At 33.1% G+C, this 21,128-nt stretch overlaps 1 protein-coding gene across 1 annotated transcript in view; it reads right to left on the reverse strand.

Annotated features, from left to right (window-relative positions):
• LOC129218594 (tolloid-like protein 1) overlaps positions 1 to 21,128 on the reverse strand; it is a 195,527-nt gene that overhangs the window by 37,693 nt on the left and 136,706 nt on the right. Inside the window, exons 5-8 of the mRNA XM_054852912.1 lie at positions 13,458 to 13,655; positions 10,004 to 10,157; positions 8,109 to 8,206; positions 4,337 to 4,492 (exon numbers count right to left, since the gene is read on the reverse strand). Coding sequence (XP_054708887.1) covers positions 4,337 to 4,492; positions 8,109 to 8,206; positions 10,004 to 10,157; positions 13,458 to 13,655 — 606 coding nt within the window. The remainder of the gene's footprint in view (positions 1 to 4,336; positions 4,493 to 8,108; positions 8,207 to 10,003; positions 10,158 to 13,457; positions 13,656 to 21,128) is intronic.

Below are 21,128 nucleotides of genomic sequence, written 5' to 3' on the forward strand. Positions count from 1 at the left end.
TAACTACACCATTGAAATAGTTTTATAATCGTACACAGATAAGACAAATCATAAATTTAAAAGCAGTTTAGAAGGAAAAGCAGTCCCATTCCTTTCTGAATCAAGGAACCCCGTAAAATTTGAATGGGGCCCGACTGTTGATCATTCGATTCTGCTATTGAACTTATGATTTGTCTTATTTGTGTACGGTTATAAAACTATTTCATTGGTGTAGTTATTCAGTAGTACTTAATAACATTCTAAACTACTGGCCTTATACAGTTTTCTTTTTAGTTTTTTTGGTTTTTACGCAGTCGGGTTTTTGTTTTTATTTAATATTTTTTTATTTTACACTCTTTAGTTAATTTTCATAGACTTAGTTATTATGATAATAAGACGGTACATTTTGTAATCTTGTCATTTTATTTAGAGAGTATGTCGTGAGGTTTATTAAGTAACTTGGGGTTATCTAAACTACTGATATTTAGTCCCTCTAGTGACCTAACGTGGCTTAAAGCTACATGTGCGAATCTAAGTCAACCACAGCACAGCTATATAAACATCCTGTATAAATCATGATGACGCGAAGTCGGAAACGTCCGTCAGTCAAATCTTTCTCGCAAAGCTAAAAAAGGTTGCAAGAAAATACAGGTCGCGAAACTCAGTCTTCTGAATCACGACAAAAACAAATGCAACATGTTAGAGATGAAAATCGAATTAGTAGACTTTCTTTCTTTTGGTGCTTATTGTACGGGGTTTTTTTTATGAGGACTACAATCTGAGTGTCTTGCCTCCCTTACGGATGATATACTTTTTTTACAGTACAGAATACATATAAACAACACACGAAAATATTTACATCAGAAAGAGGGAAAAGTACATCCGGAGCGAGGGTGGGATTCGAACCTACTGCTTCAAGTGTGAGAAGCAATCGCTTAGATCACTCGGTTACTGAGGCCCCAACTAGTAGACTTAGTAATCAAAACATTCAGGTAGTGAAAGCTACCTGCACTGATCGTGTCGCACGCAGGTAGCGTGCGACACGATCTCGAACTGACAAAATTTTAACTGGTTGTTGATATGGTGCGTTTTGATTACTGTCATGTATTTAGTGACATTCCCTAGGTTAAGAAAAATCGATTGACGTAAGAATTATAAAAATTGGCCAAGGCGTATAGCCTCTATAACAACACATAGGAACAAAAATACATACATAGACTTATAAACACATTACCCTCCTTTGCGTCGCGCACGCGCAGTGGGGTAAAAATACAAAATTTAACTTTTTATACGGGTCCTAAGTCCCCTAACTTATATTTAGAGAAATAATCTCTATTGAAAAATATTACTATCACAAAAAAACTTGACATTTGTGCTACCAAAACTCAATGAGATATTCGAGTTCAAAGTTTTTAGAGACCATACAGAAGATGAGATTGGAACTTATCGCCATTTTAGAAGAATGATAAATTGTCGAAGTGTAAAAAGGCAAAGTATTTATATTTTTCATTGCTATTCAAAATTTTTGCCAATGCTATGCCCTGATACGCAAAAACACACGACAAAATCTCACAGTTTGAGAAACCACACTTTATGCACATATATGAATTTAAACCCTTGTTAACTCTATATTTTCCCCCAAAGGTGTTATTGACGGCGAGAGTAAAGTGATGTAAGTCACAAAAACGATGCGTTTCATATCTCGGTAAATATTGGTCGTACTAATTTCGAATTTTTTGTGTTGGAATTGTTTTTTAATGGATATTATTTTTCTAAATATAAGTTAGGGGACCTCGGGTCCGTATAAAAAGTTAAATTTTGTATTTTTTGACTCATTTTTATTTTCATTACAAACTTTCAATATCTTAACTCTGCATCTGATTTTGAACATTTTTGCAATTGGAAGTATGCATCAGAGACTAACGCTTGCGAAAATAGAAGTTTTGCAGGTAGAAACAGAACACCCTGTGTATATATATATTTATAGTCAATTCTCGACAACTCGAAGTCCGATAACTCTAATATTACTATAACTCGAAGTTTTAATCAAGTCCCGACCCCTTTGTCTTTAATTCCATACTAATTGTTCTCAATATCTCAAAGTTAACTTCCTTTAACTCGAAGTTTTTTCCAAGATGACTCAAAATTATTTTTTGAAAGACCGAAAAAAAAAAGAAAGAAATAAGTGACTGTGAGAGAAAAATTAATTCACCTTCACTTGCAATTCCCGCACAATAGACCTCTAAAGCAAGAAGAGCACCTCTTGAGCCAATGTGCGATAAAGGAGTTACACGTACAAAAATGAGTTAGTTTGTTTTCTTTTGTTGTACTGTACTGTATATACTTTGACATGTTGCTGGACTACGAACTTGCTTTTAAGCTCTCAAGTTGTCGAGTCAACTGATTATACCTTTATTCAAAGGCTGACCTAAATTAAGATGCGTTCCCTTTCATTCTTTAGTTCGATTATTTGCTGATAAGCTCCTGAGAGACAGAGTGAGTTTTCTTTACTATTAAAGATGTCTAACCAAGTACTCTGTCGATGATATTAAAAGAAAAAGAGAAACTTCTAAAGAGGTGGAATCCATAAAACCAAATTTGAAACGAATGAAGATGTGCACCTTTCCTGAAGTAGAATCAGCTCTATTCAAGTGGTTCCAGCAGTATCGAAATTAAAACCATGCTTTTGATTTTTTTCTCTCAATATTTTTGATTAAACTGTGCATCTTGTGCTTAAAGCTTTTAAGTTCGGTAATTCTGTCTGTAAAATGTGCATATTATGAAAATATTCGATGGTTTTTAATATTAAAATGTCGAAAACCGAAACTAGCAGTAAGTAGAACTTCAGATAAGTCGAAGTTTGTCGTCGGTCTTTTTACATTTGAGTTATCGCGAATTGACTGTATAATATATATATATATATATATATATATATATATATATATATATATATATATATATATATATATATATATATATATATATATACAGGTAGTTATCAAAATAATGGAAACACCTGTGAATAAAATTGACGTTTTTGAATAACTTCGTAAGCATAAAAGAGTAAAAACAGCTACCAGGTTTTTTCATAACTGGCAATGTACATGTTCTGGAAGTCTTGGATTTCTTTTTAATCACGTGAGATGTTGGACCTCTCAAGTTTTCAAAGAGGTCAAATTGTTGGAGCGCGTCTAACTGGAGCAAGTGTGACTAAAACATCTAAATTTTTTCGCGTATCTAGAGGTACAGTGTCTAAAATTATGACAGCATACACACAGAGCAGTAAGACAAGCTCGGCAAAGCAAAATAGTGGGCGGAAGGAGAAGCTCAGTGAAAGAGACCAACGGGTATAAAAAAGGATTGTAATGTATAAAAAGCGAACAGCCACAGCAAAAGTGACCGCAGAGTTCAATCACCATCTGAATTCACCAGTGTCAGTGATTACAGTTAGAAGGCACCTTCATAAACAAAATATTTACGGCAGAGTAGCGATTCCCAAGCCACATGTCACAGATGTTAACGCTAAACGTCGTCTACAGTGGTGCCATACTCACAAATCCTGGTTGATTGATGACTGGAAGAAAGTAATATTGTCTGACGAATCGTCTTTCACACTTTTCCCTATTACAGGACGGGTATACGTTTGGAGGACACCAGCATAAGCGTATGATATGTACATATGTACATACACTATATATATATATATACAATATATATACAGGTAGTTATCAAAATAATGGAAACGTGATGCTCTCCTTCCAACTGTCAAGCATGGAGGAGGATCTGTCATGATCTGGGTAGCTATGTCTTGATTTTCCACTGGACTTGTCGTAACCCTAAAAAGAAGGATCACTGCCGAGAAGTATAGAGACATTTTAGCTGACCAAGTTCATCCTATAATGCAATTTTTGTTTCCGGGGGGAGATGGAATTTTCCAAGATGATAATGCACCTATCGATGCAGCAGGACTTGTCCAATCATGGTTTGATGAACTCGAAGACGAAGTTAAACATCTGCCTTGGTCAGCACAGTCACCTGACCTCAATATAATTAATTGAATCGTTATGGTCTATTTTAGAGCAATCGATACGGAATCAACATTCTCCCCCAGCATCTCTCCCAGAGCTTTCACAATGTCTCCATGAAGAATGGTACAAAATTCCGCTGAACACTATTCAACACTTGTATGAATCAATTCCTCGACGAATCCAAGCTGTATTAAATGCCAAAGGTGGTACAACACCATACTAATAAGGAATTCTTTATAAATCTCAAGTGTTTCCATTATTTTGATAACTACCTGTATATATATATAGTGTATGTATGTATGTAAGTGTTAATTAATTAATTATCTTACATTTTTCTTCATCACTGTAGTCATCTTCGCTGCAGTTTGGCATACCATCACAGACAAGTGATTTGTGAACACAATATTGCGGCATTATATTGCAGACTGATGAGGCGGTATTCAGGCAATAATGGCTATCTCTGCAGACATGTTGATCACATTTACCTGGTAAGTATACATAAACTGTAACTGCAAAATTAGTCAAAAAAAAAAAAAAAAAAACTATAGAAATGAATGAGATGCTTCAACTTGACAATTAAAGGGGTTAGCCGAACACTGTTTATTAGGAAAACATTCCTAAGTAGCGTAAGAGGAATATTAGCGAAATAAAGCGGGAGGAAAAAAAAGCGTCATATTCCCTTCTTTTTTTTTTTTTTTCTGCTTGAAACCAGAGTAAAGCTAGTAAACTTTTAGACTTAAATAATTTGTTTCATTTTCCTGATGATTACTCAGTACGTTTTTGCCAAAATTATTGTTGTAAACATACTAATCAATTTGAAAAACTAAAGTAACGCAAGTACTCAATAAATTAAAAATTTATTTAAAGTTCATTACTATACATTAATTATTGAATTAATAAAATCATCTAAACTAATTATTCAGTCTAGCATTATTTAAAACATTTAAAGAACGACTTGGAAACTAGAACCCTTACAATATTGCTATTTTTAGTAAGTGAAAAAGTTCAATTTCATTTCTCGTTTTAAATCATGTTTTAATCACGTAATGTTCTTACAAATGATAAAATAAGTTAAATGTTTGAATCTTCAAATAGAGGTAATTAGGAGTTTAAGAAAGCATTTTTAGTTGAAAGCAAACTGAAGAGCACAATCACAAAAAAGAAACTGAATTCGTTTTTAACGAAATAATAATGATTTAGTAAGGTTTTTTATTTAGTACTGGAGAAAAGTGGATAATTGTTTAAGCTTTCAAAAATTAACTTCAACTTTTTTGCAGAAAAATAGTATTCGCGTTATTCTATAAAGCATGAATGCTGTGTATTTCAACTTCCATTATCTTTTTAGTGAGAGGCATTATAATTAATTATAATTGTTTACTCACACAATCTGAATTCAGCCGATGTTTAATGATTGTTTTCGGTAAGGTGACTAAATATTCCGTGTTGTTAAATAGTTTAGAAACGGAACTTACTGAAAAAAAAGTATACGCATTTTTTAGACTTAAAACATAGTTTCATCAAGCGTATGATGATTGCAGGTGATTGAAAAAAAAAAAAAAAAAAAAAAAAACCCTTCATAATCAACGAATTACTATTAAAAATCGAGTGTATGTACCTATGCATGATTGTATGTTTGTATGTCATTCGAACTTAACGCGAACACCAGAGAATAGACAATCTAAAAAGATTGTCTTCTTTACGAATCTAAAAAGATTCGTAATCTTTCCTGCTACGTATTTGACAAGGTTGCATAATTGTACGACTTTAATTAGCGGATACATCAATTAAAAACTCCCGAAACCTCGGATTTTTTTCAGACTGATGTCAGTTTAGGAAAGGTTTTTTGGGAGTTCTCCTTATTGGTTACTGTTATCCTTGTTTCCAGTGTAGATTCATAGGTTATGCTGACGATGTTTTAGGACTTGTCCTTATTGTAATGTTACAACTTTTGGTAATATTTCTCCTTATTTATTCAGAAAAAAAGTTTTAGGCATGCGTCACGCGACCTTAGTTCCTTTCTTCGGCAAGGAACGGTGAATTAATTTAGATAACTCACGCAGTATTGCGCATTTTAAAAGGAATTGGGGTTTTTAAAGACAGCGCGGGCTTTATTAGAACTGTTGTCCTTCTTTTAGAGATTATTATCCTTACTCAACGGGCAATTTTGAGGGACTAATGGCCTAATCGCCACTATGTTTTTGAGTATCTGTTGAAGTTTTTGTAAAAGGAAGTGTTACTTGAAATTTCTCCTCTTTTATTCACGCCTGAGGGTATTAACATGCGTCACTGGGCATCGCTTTTATTTTTCATACAGACCATAAAACACCGGACGACGAAGCTGATAGTAGTTTATAAAATTATGCCAGTAAAATTAGTGAAGAAAATTATTTTCTTAAATAAAAGCCGAGATTCTTTTTGATAGAAATATATGTGCGGTTTTTAGCTGATCGATATTCAATTGAAATATGTATTTCAATGAAAGTATTTCTTCTTCTTAGGGGATGTGAGTGATTTTCACTATTGTAACTATATTACATAACTCAATTAAATTCTTTTTCTTTCATTGAAAACACGGATTTTTATTATTTTTTTTTAATTGTTCAAAGTATTTTAATTAATTTTTTTCCCTTTGGGTAGGAGTACTTTTCCTTGATTTTGACTCTTCGTTGCGTGACCAATGAAATTTATTCATTCGAATTAAATTTCATCGTCTACTTTTTTATTTTTTTTCATGCATTCATGTAGTTTTTATTTCTATTGATTTTTTTTGTCTTAGTTCTTCGTATTTCTTCACGATAAATTAAAACTTAGTGATATTTGTTATTTATTTGCCTCTTTTTCGCCGACAATTTCGTTGGGATTGGATAATTGCAATTTATTATGTTATTATTGAACTTTAAACTCTTAGCTACGGTGGTTTTGAATGATTTTAAAGAGTACTTAAACTAAATGCTTTTATGCTGTGAAAGAGAGAGTTTTTACAAGAAGTAGACGTCATTATATGATGATTTTTTATTACTTCATGGAATACGCTTGGACCTTAGGTGAAATTTAGTGTGCACATTTTAATAAACGAATTAGAATCGTTTTTTTTCTATTGCGGAGTGGGAAGGAAAATTTACATATGATAAAAGATTTTTTTTTACCTTATAGCAAGAGCACAACCGTGCGAGTTTAGTTAGTTGTGAATAATTCTGATGTTACCCAAAGAAAAAAGGCAGATACTTTTGGGTTCGTTTTAACTGGTTACAAAAAATGCACTGCTTAATCTACTTCTTCGCTGGTGCTACAGCCTGTTGCAGGCCAAGACCTGAAGTCTTTCCCACCTAACCCTATCCCGTGCAATGCCCCTTTCATCGGTTCACTCCTACTACTTTTAAGTCCTTTTCTACCCCATCCAGCCACCTGATAGATGGTCTCCCTCTTCGGCGTTTTCCTTTAATATTGGAGAAGGTGACTCTTTTTATGGGAAACGCATCTGCATATTGAAATATGTGGCCCAGCCACCTAATGCGAGATGCCTTTATAATTTTTAAGATGTTAGGCTCACCAAACCTTTTGTAAATTTCATGGTTAAAAGCACTTCTCCAACAGTTATCTTGTATTGCTTAATCACAATGCTTTATTCCTTAATGCTCTATGAACATACAAATACTATATTTAGATTCCCGTTTTTTTTCAATATGACGATTATTTTTTAGTTTCAATAAATACTCGATCATTAAATAAAAAAGTTAAACGAATACAGAACCTCGAAAACTCGACTTAATGTGGACTTAAAAGTGGCCGAGTTTGAAAATCTAAGTCAGGTTTTTCTTCCGATTTTTTTTAAAATCCTGCTAGAATGTGATCGACTTTTCTGAAATCGACCGGGTTATTGAGTATTGAGTTCTTAAGGATCTACTGTGTTCACTTGCAACTTATTTATATTTCATGTTATCATAATTTATATGCGATTAAAGACTTGTTTTAATTGAATAATTGAATCGATTATTTCAGAAAGGGAGTAAGTCCATTCAGAAAAGGCGGTAATCTAGTGGACTTACGCTTTTTCTAAAATAATCGATTCAATTATTGCACAACTTGCGCACTATTACTTACCATGATATTCAAACGCAACTGCGGTCCATACTAATTTGAAACCAATTACTTTGTCTTCGTTTTCTCCTTTTTTTTCAGACGTTACCTTCGTTTTAAATCTTTAAGAAAGTTGAAACATTTATGATACATTAGTAAATATTCACACACTTAAGTGAATGATAACATTACAACATTTTTCTGTGCATGTTATTTGTACTGTTTTAGTATATTATGAGATAAAACACAAATTTGCTTTCCTAGGAATTAGGAATACATAGTAGATCTGTTCACTTGTTTGATGTTGTCATGCGTATTAATCCGAGAAAATTGCTTACAGACGTACCAGCTACAACTCTTTTGTTTTTTATTTTACTTACAGAAATTCTTGCTAAGGAATTATCTAAAGAACACATTTTCAGGTTTTATATAGAAATTGATTGTATGTAATAATGCATTTAATATCCAGTTTGGGATGAAATGCATAATATAAAAGGAATTGGTTGACCATATAGGAATACGATTTTTTCTTTTGATTTGAGCTTAGATGTGATTTCCCCAAATAGATATATTTTTTAAACAATATTAAAATAGAAAAATTGCGGAAAAACGACGACTTCCATAAAGGCTTCTTTTTTTTTTTTTTAAATCTTCTTTTACTTCTTATTTAAAGGATTCGTGGTAGCGTTTCGCGCTTCCACATCGTAGACCTTGGTTCAATTCCCGGGTTGGGCACGGGGGACTTAGCCTTTCACTCTTTCAGTAGGGCCGTTTCCATGGACACTTTCGACCCCGGAAAAAACCTGCTTTTCACCGCATTCCGGTTATTTGCGGGGAAAATGTGGATTTTTCCTCCTCCTGCTAGCTTCTGGAGTGAAAGCGGTGTTTTTACCCAGAATGCATTACGCGAAAACAAGTTCGTCTACTAGCCGCTAAGGATGCTGGGTAAAAACCGCTTTCTCTGGTACAATGGGAGAGCCTCTTTTTACATGGAAACGGGGAATTTTTCAATCGGATTTTTGCGGAGCCAGAGCGGGGATTTACCGGGTCGAAAAGTGCGTTATAAACGCGGCTAGTGGGTCGATGAAATAAGTACCAAGCGTGTTTGGAAGTTAAACACTGGGGGTTCCATCGTAGACTGACCACCTAACCGGACTATTTGCTTTTGCACCAGATAGCTCTAGTTCTCCAAAAGCTGAGATTGCACAGTAGGCCATTGGCTGCTGTGTAACTGAATTCAATTTCAAAAAAGTAAAACTTTTATGAATTTTCTACAGTGATAGCCAAAATAAAAAGAGTTACAGCTTCCCTACATTATGAAACGTGTGAGTGGCTGGTCTCTATGATGTTGCCATATAAGTTAACTAAAATGTGGCATACATTTTAAATTGCCAGTAATTGAATTACAGGAAATATTAAATTTTTCTCATTGCAGCCCATTGCCATATTGTACCCCCTCTCCTTTATACTGCGTAAATTATCAGAATCAGCTATTCCTTTCTTGTCAGGAAATGTTTCCATAACCGAAGTTTTCTCGAATATTTATCTGTTGAGTATTCTGTTGTTAATGGAATGTGAACAGCTCCTAGCCCTAGCATCACTATTTTCTTACAACCCATTTATCTGGCCTCAGTTATGCATTGCTAAAACGATTCTACTAACGAAAGAATAATTTCAGTTCAAATTTGATAATAATTACCAGTTTTGAAAACGTTTAAAATACCTTCTACACAGTACGCATTGACTATCACATTCAATTTACATAAATTGTAATAATTTACATAAATAATATAAAGTCACATTTACCTTACACAAATCATCTCGAAACTCACATTTACTTCACAACAAATTTTCTAAGAATTTCCTAAACAAGGAAGGACCTTTTACGTTATTGCGTAAGTATTCTAAGAACCAATTACCTTATCAGAAGTCTGTTTCTTTTTGACATTTGTGTGCGTTCTTCCACATTCTTGTAATACTTAAGGTCACCACAAAATTTTTTCATAATTTCAGGATTAAAAGAAAAACTGGAATAGCCATCGTAAATGGATAATTCTGCATCTGCACAATTTGCTGAAAGAAATTTCAATAACTGAAATAATTAAATAGTACAGAAAATTAATAAAATGGTTTTTCAGTTATATGAAGTTAATAAAGAAATAATATTTTGTCAGTATAATTATGAGAGATGCTAAAGGTATTTCATTTTTTTTAAATAAAGCATTTATACATTTCCCCAACACATATTAAGATATATTTCAGTAATTCTGCTGTTTATCTTTGTTCCGAATATTCGAAGTTTCTTTTAGCTTGGCTTCCGTTGCACGTAGCTGTGTCTTAATAAGCCCAACTCTTAAATGGGTTTAATTTATTACATATTTATGTGGGGGAAAATATTAAAAGGAGTTAGCAGGGTAGACAAGCTATTGAGTTTTTGAGGCGTACACAGCGAAGCTAATAAACTAGTTTCAAACAAAAAAACCTCTTCCGTTAGGAATTTGGATTTAGTAATATACAGAAATTCATTTTCTGAAACCTACCCTGGTGTAAATATTCTTCTTTTCTTTACATTGAATTGGGTGTAAAAAATAGAAAAAGATTACCTTATTTTGAGAATGACGTACCACATTCCACTTATAAGTGACTGAATTTAAAAAAAAAAAAAAAAAAGTCAGATAAGTTCCCACATCAAATTTTAAATCACATCAGTATTGATATTTCGCACCCAGTTTTGGATTTGCATTTTAAAATTTTGTAGTACATAATCAGTAACAGGTCCTAATTTTAATTTTAATTGCCCAATACTTAAACCACTAGCACTGCTAAGTAAGGATATATCTTTATAATAATTATGTAGCTCATAAATAAATAATTTAATGTGATTAAGGTGGGTACTCAGGTCCTTCCTTGTGACCAACACAGAGGCTGTATTCCCCCCTTCCCCATCCATGACCTGGAGAATCCCTGGCTCTGGATTTTAACAGGACAGGATCAAATTATTCTTGCCCGCCTTTAAAGTGATCACCTTAAATCAATGAAATTTTCCGAGGGATTCAAGAACTTTGAAATGTGTTCCAACTGTTCTGAGCAGCTTCACCAGAACACATTCTCGCGTGCTTGGGGCTTTCGAAACATGATTTAACTGACGATCCTTTAACAGTGTTGGATTCTTTGAGGGTCTAAATTTTCATGCACCTGGTCTAGCACTGCTGTCCAATGGGGGCATGCAACAACAACCTAATTTAATAGCGGAGAAAAAAATAATGAAAGAATTAAATTTAGTTTGAGGTAGAATTCAAATAAAAGAAAGTATTTTAAAAGTGTGAAATGCAGGGTAAAGGAGGATGAGATGACGAATTCGGTATTTCTGCAATTCTTTTAACCTTCCAGCTGGAGCGCGTATGTGAGAGATACAGAAAGAGATAATATCGTTTTATAGTTTTACGTCAAGATAGCACTATGAACGTTTAGCTATTCTTCCCCTTCCTATATATGTACTATTAGAAATCATAAGAGTTTTTCTAGCCTTAAGAGCAGTCTGTACATCTGCTTTTTGTATCTGAGAGATACAAGTGACTGTTTAAATAAATTTATTGTTGCATTCAATTTTATTTATTTTACTTTTTTAGGCTGAAAAATCGCACATTTTTTAGGAACGACCCCTAGAAATACGTTTAAACCATTGAGAAGAGATAAAATGGAGAGAGGTCTTCTTTTCTTGAACCTAAGACCCCGAGTCACGTGATTTTAAAGAAAATCATTGGAAGAAATCAAGTTTCCTTCCCTAGTTTCCTCCACCATTCGTCGTTGTTGAGTCACGTGACTTGAAGTCTTAGCCTTAGCCTTAGCTTTTGATAAGCCAATGATTGGACTTGCTCCCTCCGTTTACTAATTCCTGCTCTAAGGTTTGAACGGTAGTCCACTGTGATAAAATTTTCCTATGACAACATAAAAAATCGAATGCAATAAGAACTTACTCAAACAGTCGTGCGTATCTCTCAGACACACTATTTCAATTCTAGATAGGTGAAAAATTAATATGCATGGAATTTTGTATCTAAGATCTTTCATGTTCGTTACGTTGAAAAAACTCATGTCCTGAGACTAAGTAATATCTTAACTCTGCATCTGATTTTGAACATTTTTGCAATTGGAAGTATGCATCTAAGACTAATGGTTGCGAAAATAGAGGTTTTGCAAGTTCAAACGGAACACCCTGTGTATATATATACATTTTCAGTCAATTCGCAATAACTCGAAGCCCTATAACTCGAATATTATCATAACTCGAAGTTTTTATCAAGTCCCAACCCCTTTGTCTTTAATTCCATGCTAATTATTCTCAATATATTTTCATCAAATTTTCTTTTGCCTTGCCAAAAAACTTGCACGAAAGTCTACTTACCGTAAGCCACGCTTTACATTTCTCTCTTTGTTTTCCGCCTTCATATACATGAGGCAATGAGAAGCAAAGACATGTGAGAGGACATTTTCAAGCTTTGAGTAAAACGCGTTTAAAGATGTAGTCCTAGGTAGGCTTTCACCAGAAAGTTTTTCTAAATCTTGCTGTATAGCAGCACCTGCTAGGGCTACCAGTACTATCTCTTACCCCAAAACAGAGGAGCGGTTCATCTACCATTTGCACTGCTTATCTCCAATTTTTTAATTTTGGCGACTTGCATTCCTTTGCTTCTCACTAACTCATAACTTGCTAATTCTAACTATGGTTACAATTTAACGATTTCCGAAACATCCGAAAGGAGAGGCAGTTTTCGAAATAGTTGGCTATTTTTAGCTGGGCTATTCCATGTGACGGAATGGGACATTTGGAGTAGTTTTGATAGTACATTTTGTTTTATAAATACAAATAAAACAAGCTAGAAATTTTGTTTTTGATAGCAACTGTAGGGATTTGTCATAAGAACTACGTGGAACATTAACAGTTATCGTTTTCAAATATAATGATTGAAGAATGTGCATTAAAATATTTGGGACGGAACGGAACTCGTATGTGTCCCGTTCCGTCATAGGCATTCTCTCTATTGCATGCCGTTCAATTATTTTATTCAAACTGACTAACTTTCGGTGTTCTACATAGTTCTTATGACAAATCGTTACTGTAGCTATCAAAAACTAAATTTCTACCTTGTATTATTTTTCTTTATGAAACAAAATGTTGTGGCAAAACTACTCCAAATGTACCGTTCTGTCACATCGAATGACCCACCTATTTTTACTCAGTGGTTTAGCTCTTTTCAGAAACTTTCACCTATCAAACCTGGCATAAAGGCGGCGCCCGCTGGACGATTAAGAATTGTAGAAATACTTTCCTCTAAATGAACTTCTCTCTAAACATAATATTAAGAATCTTACCTATGCTGCCATACAGTTGGAGATCCAAAATTCGAACGTAGATATGTTTACTCGTGTCTACTCTTACCAACCAAACACATTCTACATCTTTTGGAAACGAATCTGGATACCCCGGTGATACTATGGTTCCTCCGACACCTGTTTGAGTGCCTCCGCATCCCTGTATCAGATCTGTGCTTTTTGGTGGGGGAATTGACACTGACAACAAACCAACAAGAGAATAAAATATCACATCAAGCATCTAGCAAAGGTATTCATTTTGAATTGTTTAACAAGACTGAAATTTTTATCTATTTAACTAAATGCAGTATTTTAAGCCATTAAATAATTCTTCATTATATTAAGAACATCTCTTTAAAATTATCTCTAATGTTATCGAGCTTTTAGTGTAATTTTTTGAAATTTATTACAGATTGAACAAAGCCATTGGATGAATTAAATTTATCTCTTATGTAAATTGCATGTATTTAAATGAGGTACTACATGAATTTAATTGCAGTATCATTTGAAAAAAAAAATCAAAACCAGCTCAGTTCAAATTTTGAATCATTTGAAGTTTATGTTTGAGGGGTTTAGTTTAAACCGCAGCATCAACCCATGATTTTCAAAAAGTGCTTATATTTCATAATTTAACACTTCTTTGTCTATTCCAGCGGTTCCCAACCGGTTTTTCGCGAACCCCTGGGGGTTCGCGAGAGGTTTTCAGGGGGTTCGCGAAAAAAATATTGTAATGGCAGAGTTTTAACATGCCTGTTTCGGATGTTCAAGTGGTTTCAGGCAAATTTTGTTCCTTTTTTATTCATTTGTCTCTCGAACATTCGATACTCTTAAAATGAAAATATTTGCATACTTCCTGACACATTTTACATTTAAATGGTTTACTCTGTCACTGCAAAGTGCCAGTTTTAGCGCTTCCATTGACAATGATAGCCCTGAAGCCATGCTGAAAAAACTCTTTTTGTGAATACAGTGTCCTCAGATGAAAGAATTTGAAAGCTTTCGTCTCCTCACAAGCTTTTGACAGAAAAGTTTGATTAAACTTGATAAAAACATTACATGGAGCACATACGAGTGTCTAAAATATTTTGTTGTTTGGTTTCTTTACCATTTGAGTCCGATGAAGAGCTATGGCTCTTCTTTTGTGTTGAGTCAAAAATGCATAGAAGTGAGATTACGCTGTTGTTAGTTGCTATTATTTTCACACTACATCGACTAGAATTTACTTCGAGCTTTCTTGTCGAAAAAGGGAAAGAATGGCTAGCAATCCAAGAATACCACGGGAAGTATGAAAAATTAATTACTATAGAAAATTTTCGTGGTTGAAATTTGGCAGTGTGAGGTTTACCCAGTAAAAAAATCAACGGAATTTAACCATGCAACTTAATTTGCGCTATATGTAAATAAGGTATTTATAAAATTTGTGTAGAAAATTTCTTTTGTAGTAAGTGAGCTTAAAACTATTTGTCTTGGTAAAAATTATGTAAGAATTGGAGTAAATGCGTATATTGGAAATAGACGCTTCTATTATTTTTTAATATACGCCGTTTATTCACGCAGTATATCTTTATGAAACAGTTAGGCTCGTAGTCCTTTTCAAGAAGACTTAGACCTAGAGATCTGTCTCATTTTATTTCAAGAAAAAAAGTTCATTTAGTTAATCTGAGAGTTCCCTGAAAGGTATTTTAAAGATCATTCTTTAATTGATTTCTGATTTAGTTGTTGGAGATAAATGTATCCTAGGTCAGAAAAATGTCAGCCAAACTTTATTTTTGAGCCTCTTTGTTCCACAAATATCCCATTTTCAAAATTTTTTCATAGTCGATGGAAGCTCAACACAGAATAATCACTGTGTTTATTTTTCGGTGAATTTGTTTTGTATTCATTTTTTAGCAATCATTTTAGTTCGTAGCAATATTTGTAATTCTATATTTTGCAATTGTGTTTTCGTTCTTGTTATGAACTACGGAGCAGCATCAAACTAAAAAAAATCTCTCAATATTATTGTCAATGCGTGTGTGTGTGTGCGCGCGCGCGCGCGTCCCCCCCCCCCCTCGTTTGTTATTTATTACCTAGTACCCAAGGGGTTCGCCAACTTCTTTCGGAGTTTGGAAGGGGTTCGCAAGGGGGAAAAGGTTGGGAACCGCTGGTCTATACTATCAAGGCACAAGGCTGTTTTATTTGATTGGCTTGTAATCATACCAAAAACGTTGCCAAAACGCCACTTTATTTCGAAATCAGATCAATCCACACTTCTACTAAATGGCCACTAATAAAATGTACGGGTAACATCAACAACATTTCTATTTAATAAATTGCTTAGTCTACTCACATCTTCGATTGGACAGGCTAGTAGAGGACATCAAATTGAGATGCCACATGAATTGAATTAGAATGCAAATTGAAGAACAAGAAAGAGAGAGAAAAAGGGAAAAAAAGGCCGATTTTTTTTTCAAAAACGCCTCAATTTAAATTATTTTTATCTGTAAATTATTCAACAATTCTGCTAATATTAAAAAGAAAACAAAAATGAAAGCGTAGGGTAGACCGACCAGTCAGTGAACACCACCCAGTGAATGAACAGCGCGTCATTTTTTTAAAAAAAATAAGCTTCCAAATATTTTTTTCTGAATAAATTTACTACAAAAGCGTTCTTTATTGATATTCTAAGCTATCTGATACCTGATTGGTTACTTTGGATACGTATTTTTTTCCTGGAAAAAATTTGAAATTTTTACTGATGTGAATCGTCCTTTCTCTCTTTCAAAAAAATAAGGCTGGTTTGCTGCTAGCAATTATTTTGATACACATTATTTTTAACGATAAATTTTATTTTTTAACTCTACGAAAGAAAAATTAAGCATACATATTTAGGCTATTCATTTAAATTGTTTCAGTCAATGCAGAATGCGTAGATTTTCAGGTAGAGGGATAAAAATTGCGAAAACCCAGTGAATGAACAATGGCAAAATTTCTTTTGATTTAAAAAGAAATTTGAAGTTTCTTTGAGATATTTTCATTTTCGTACTTTTTTGTAATGCAGATAGTTTTATATGCTTATTTATTTATGTATTTCATTATATATTTTATCATTTCTTTATTTTTGTCTTTGCAAACAATGCACTTTTTACTGAGTTTTATCTTTTATCTATCTATATATCTCTATCCTACCTACCTACATCTGTCTTTCTATATATTTATCTCTTTTGATAGATAGACAGGTAGATAGAGAGACAGAGAAATAGAAATATATATATACAAAGAGAGAGAATAGATAGGTAGATATGTATGTATTGTTTGTATATAGATAGTTAGATAAATAGATAGAGGTAGATATAGAGATAGGTATATAAAAAATAAGAGGTAAATAGTTATATAGGTAGATAGAGAGACTAATATAGATATAGATAGCTAGGTAAAGAGACTAATATAGAGATGGATAGTAGATATATAGACAGGTAGATAGATCAATAGATATAGATAGGTAGGTATATTGATAAGGAGATAGTTTGATAGATAGGAAGATAGATAGACAGGTAAAAAAGCAGGTAGATTGATAGGATAATAGATTGGTAGATATTTAGATGTACAGACAAATAATTAGGCAGATAGTTAGGTAGATAGACAGATAGATAAATAGATAAGTATATAGATAAGTAGATAAGTAGATATATAGGTAGATAAGTACATAGATAGATAAGGAGATATATATATATAGATAAGTAGATAGATAGGTAGATATATATATATATAGATAAGTAGATAAGTTTATACACTAGTGGATAGATAAGTAGATAGATATAAAGATAGATAAGCACATAAACTGATAGATAGATAGATAGAAAAATTAAGTAGATAGATAGATAGATAGATAAGATATATAAATAGATAGATAGATAGATAAGTAGATACATAGATAGAAAAATAGATAAGTACATTGATAAATAGGTAAATAGACAGAGATAGACCGATAGATGTGTAGATAGAAATGTATATTGATAAATGGATAGAGGTATAAAATGATACATGGATAGATAGATAGATATAGATAGTTATATAAATAGATAGATAGTTAAATAGATATAGATAGTTATATAGATATGGTAGATAACAGAGTAGCAAAGCAAGAGACATTAAGTTAAAAAACCATTTATTGGTTTATGTTACATTCAAAAATAAGAATATGCTCACTGAGCTGATAAATAAATCAAACTTATACATTTTGACCATGCGTCAAATTTGACCAACAAACCATTAAATCAATTGAGCACCTTTCCAACTCTAGAGTTCATGCTTATATACGTAGAAATACGACTACGCCACCTAGGTAATTTACATATTGTTGCACTTTCAGTTCGAATACTGTCATTCGGCCCCATCGGACTGAAAACTAAAAAAATAAATAACAGAACATAACACAAATTATAACTGTTCACCATACAACATGGTCAAGAATTTTTTACGCCTTTGATTTGTAAACGGCTTCGTAAAATAATCTGCACAATTTTTATCTGTTGATACAAATTTCAACTGAAAATATTTTTCCTTTAATAAATCTCTAAAGAAATGATACTTAATGTCAATATGACGAGTTCGTTTGTTTTCGATTGGAGAGTTTGCAAAATCAATCGCAGCAGTATTATCACAAAATAAAAGCGATTCATCAAATTGAATGTCCAAATTCGAAAGTTCCCTGCAAATTCTCGTAAACCACAATATTTCTTTAGCTGCTTCTACTAGAGCAATGTATTCCGACTCCATCGAGCTAGTAGCCACACATTTTTGTTTAGCAGTTCGCCAATTAACTGGTACATTATCCAAAAATATTATGTTACCACTGATTGATTTTCTATCATTTAAACATTGTGCATGTGCTGCGTCAGAATAACAACTTAAACGAAATTTTCTAGCTCTAGCCAAATCTAATCCTAACGATTCTGTGTCTAAGACATAATTAAATAACTTAACTAAACTTTTCCAATGATCCATTAAAGGATTCTGTTGATATTGAGAAAGTACATTCACAGCATACATTATGTCCGGCCTTGTGCGAGTCGCTAAAAAAGCCAAACACCCTAACAAATTACGATAAGGCAAATTTAATGCAACTTGTTCATCCAAATTCTGATGATCCTTCGACAAAAATTCCTTTACGATAGGTAAACTTACAAAACTTCTATTAATCCAACTAAATCGTTCTTTTAAAATTTTAATATAACTTCTTTGGTGTAAGATTAACTTATCATTCCGCTCGAATTCAATTCCTAACAATTTAGAAGTTTTACCTAAGTAATTTAAATCAAATTTTTGTTTCAATACATTTACAACATTGATAATATTTGATTTGCATTCACCAAATATAATTATATCGTCTACATAAACAAGTAACAATATATTTTTACTCTTCAGCATGTAAACACAATTACACCAATTTAATTTAACAAATCCAAAGGAAAGTATAACTGCATCAAATGTTTGAAACCATGCCCTTCCAGATTGATGTAACCCATAAATAGCTTTATTAAGTTTGCAAACCCAATCTGGTCGTTTTGAATTTACAAAGCCTGGGGGCTGTTTCATATAAATTTCATGCTTTAAGTCCGCATATAAGTACGCACTTTTGACATCTAGCTGGACATCTTTCCATTTTAAAATTACTACAAATATTGTGAAAAATAAACGTATAAGGGATATGTCCAGTACTGGGGAGAATACTTCTTCGTACGTTTCAGACCCCTGTGAGTACCCAAGTGCGACCAACCTACTTTTGAAAGACTTTGTTTCACCTTTACAATTAAACTTTTTAGTGTACACCCACCTACAACCAATTATTTTTACATTTTTATCTGGTGGTGGTACTAAGTCGTAAACTTTACGTTTTTCCATAATTTCAAGTTCATGCTGCATTGAACGTTCCCAATCTGCAGATTCTAGACAGTTTCTCGCTTCAATTACATTTTTAGGAATAAAAACTAAATTGACCTCTACTTCGTCTAAATTTCCAGTTGGCTTAAAATTAAAAAATTCTTTATCAAATAATATGTTATTTGTTTTACAAAATTTCCTCACATTTTTGATACAATTGAACTTATGATTATCATTTTCAAGTTTGTAAAACACATCTATTCGCGAATTATCTTTTCTAGGCTGTTCGAAACGGATCCATTTCCCCTTTACTGGATTTTTCAATTTCGATCTTTTTCGATTTTCTGAATCACCTGTACTTTCACTTTCCGATTCTTCAGAAGTTTGTTCCCGACTAGATAAATCTTCTGACTTAAATTGTGATTGTGAATGTTTTAATTCAATTTTTTCACTCTCACTATCACTTGAACAATCCGATTCATAATCGTTAAGTTTTATTTTTACATTAGTAACATTCTTTAAAGGTACAGAGTTTTTTATGCCCAGTATCGCGTCCATTGCTATTTTAGTCTCATCAAAGTTAACATGAATTGTCTCGATAACTTTACCATTAGAAGGAAAATAAATTCGATATTCCTTGTGTTTACGGCATAACCAACCATAACACCCGGTTTTCCCTTAGGTGATAATTTATCCCTTTTTTGCTTAGGAATGTGAGCGTAAGCCAAACTACCAAATACTCTAAAATGTTTGACTGAAGGTACATTTTCATACCATAATTCAATAGGACTTTTGACTCTTTTTCCTACAGGAATTCGATTTCTTACATGAACGTAATGAAAAAGCGCTTCAAGCCAAAATTTCTTTGGTAACTTAGATTCGATTAACATTGCCCGAACGGCATCCATTGCGTAACCATTAAAGCTTTCGGCAAATGGATTCATTTCTGGCGTCATGATAACAGTTCTTTCATGTCTAATCCCTCTTTCTTCAAGAAATTTCCCAAATTCAATATGACAGAATTCAAGTCCGTTATCACTACGAACGCATTTTAATTTACAGTCAGATTGTTTTTCCGCTAATGAAATAAATAACTTAAACTTAGAAAACACCTCTGATTTTGCTTTTAAAGGATAGATCCACACACGACCTGAATATTCATCAATTATCGAAAGATAGTACACATACCCATTTTCTGTTTTAACAGGCGACTTTCCCCATACATCAGTGTGAATTCTTTCTAACACCTTTTGAGCCTTCACTGTGTTTGATTTTTTAAAAGATGAACGTTTAGATTTTGCTTCCTGACATACATCACAGATACTCTTATAAATTGGTATCTCTGGTAAATCCCTCACGGCCCCACTCTTTGAGATCTGGTTCAGTTTATGATAATTACAGTGTGCAAAACGTCTGTGCCAAAGTTCAATTTTCTCACTAGAAGTTACGTTTGCTGTAGGGTTTCTCAGACTATTTTCTTGCCAAATTGGTTCAATTTAATAGAATTGATCCCCTAATTTAAATTCAAACCACTTGCTACGATCCGCAGAATAAACGGTAGCTTTACCATTTCCACAAACAGTTTTATAACCATACTTATCTAGCATAAGTCCTGAAAATAAATTTCGCCTCAGATCTGGAGCATATAACACGTCTCTCAAATTAACTTCTACAAATTCCCCATCACATTTCACATGAAATTTTAACGTACCAACGCCTTTAATCGGCGCATGAGAATTTCTAGTTGCAACAGACATATTTTGTTCTTTAATTTCACGAAAGTCATTTAAATGAGTTTTATCGTTTACG

This window comes from Uloborus diversus, chromosome 3 (assembly GCF_026930045.1).
Source record: "Uloborus diversus isolate 005 chromosome 3, Udiv.v.3.1, whole genome shotgun sequence".
In the NCBI taxonomy this organism is placed as follows: Eukaryota; Metazoa; Arthropoda; class Arachnida; order Araneae; family Uloboridae; genus Uloborus; species Uloborus diversus.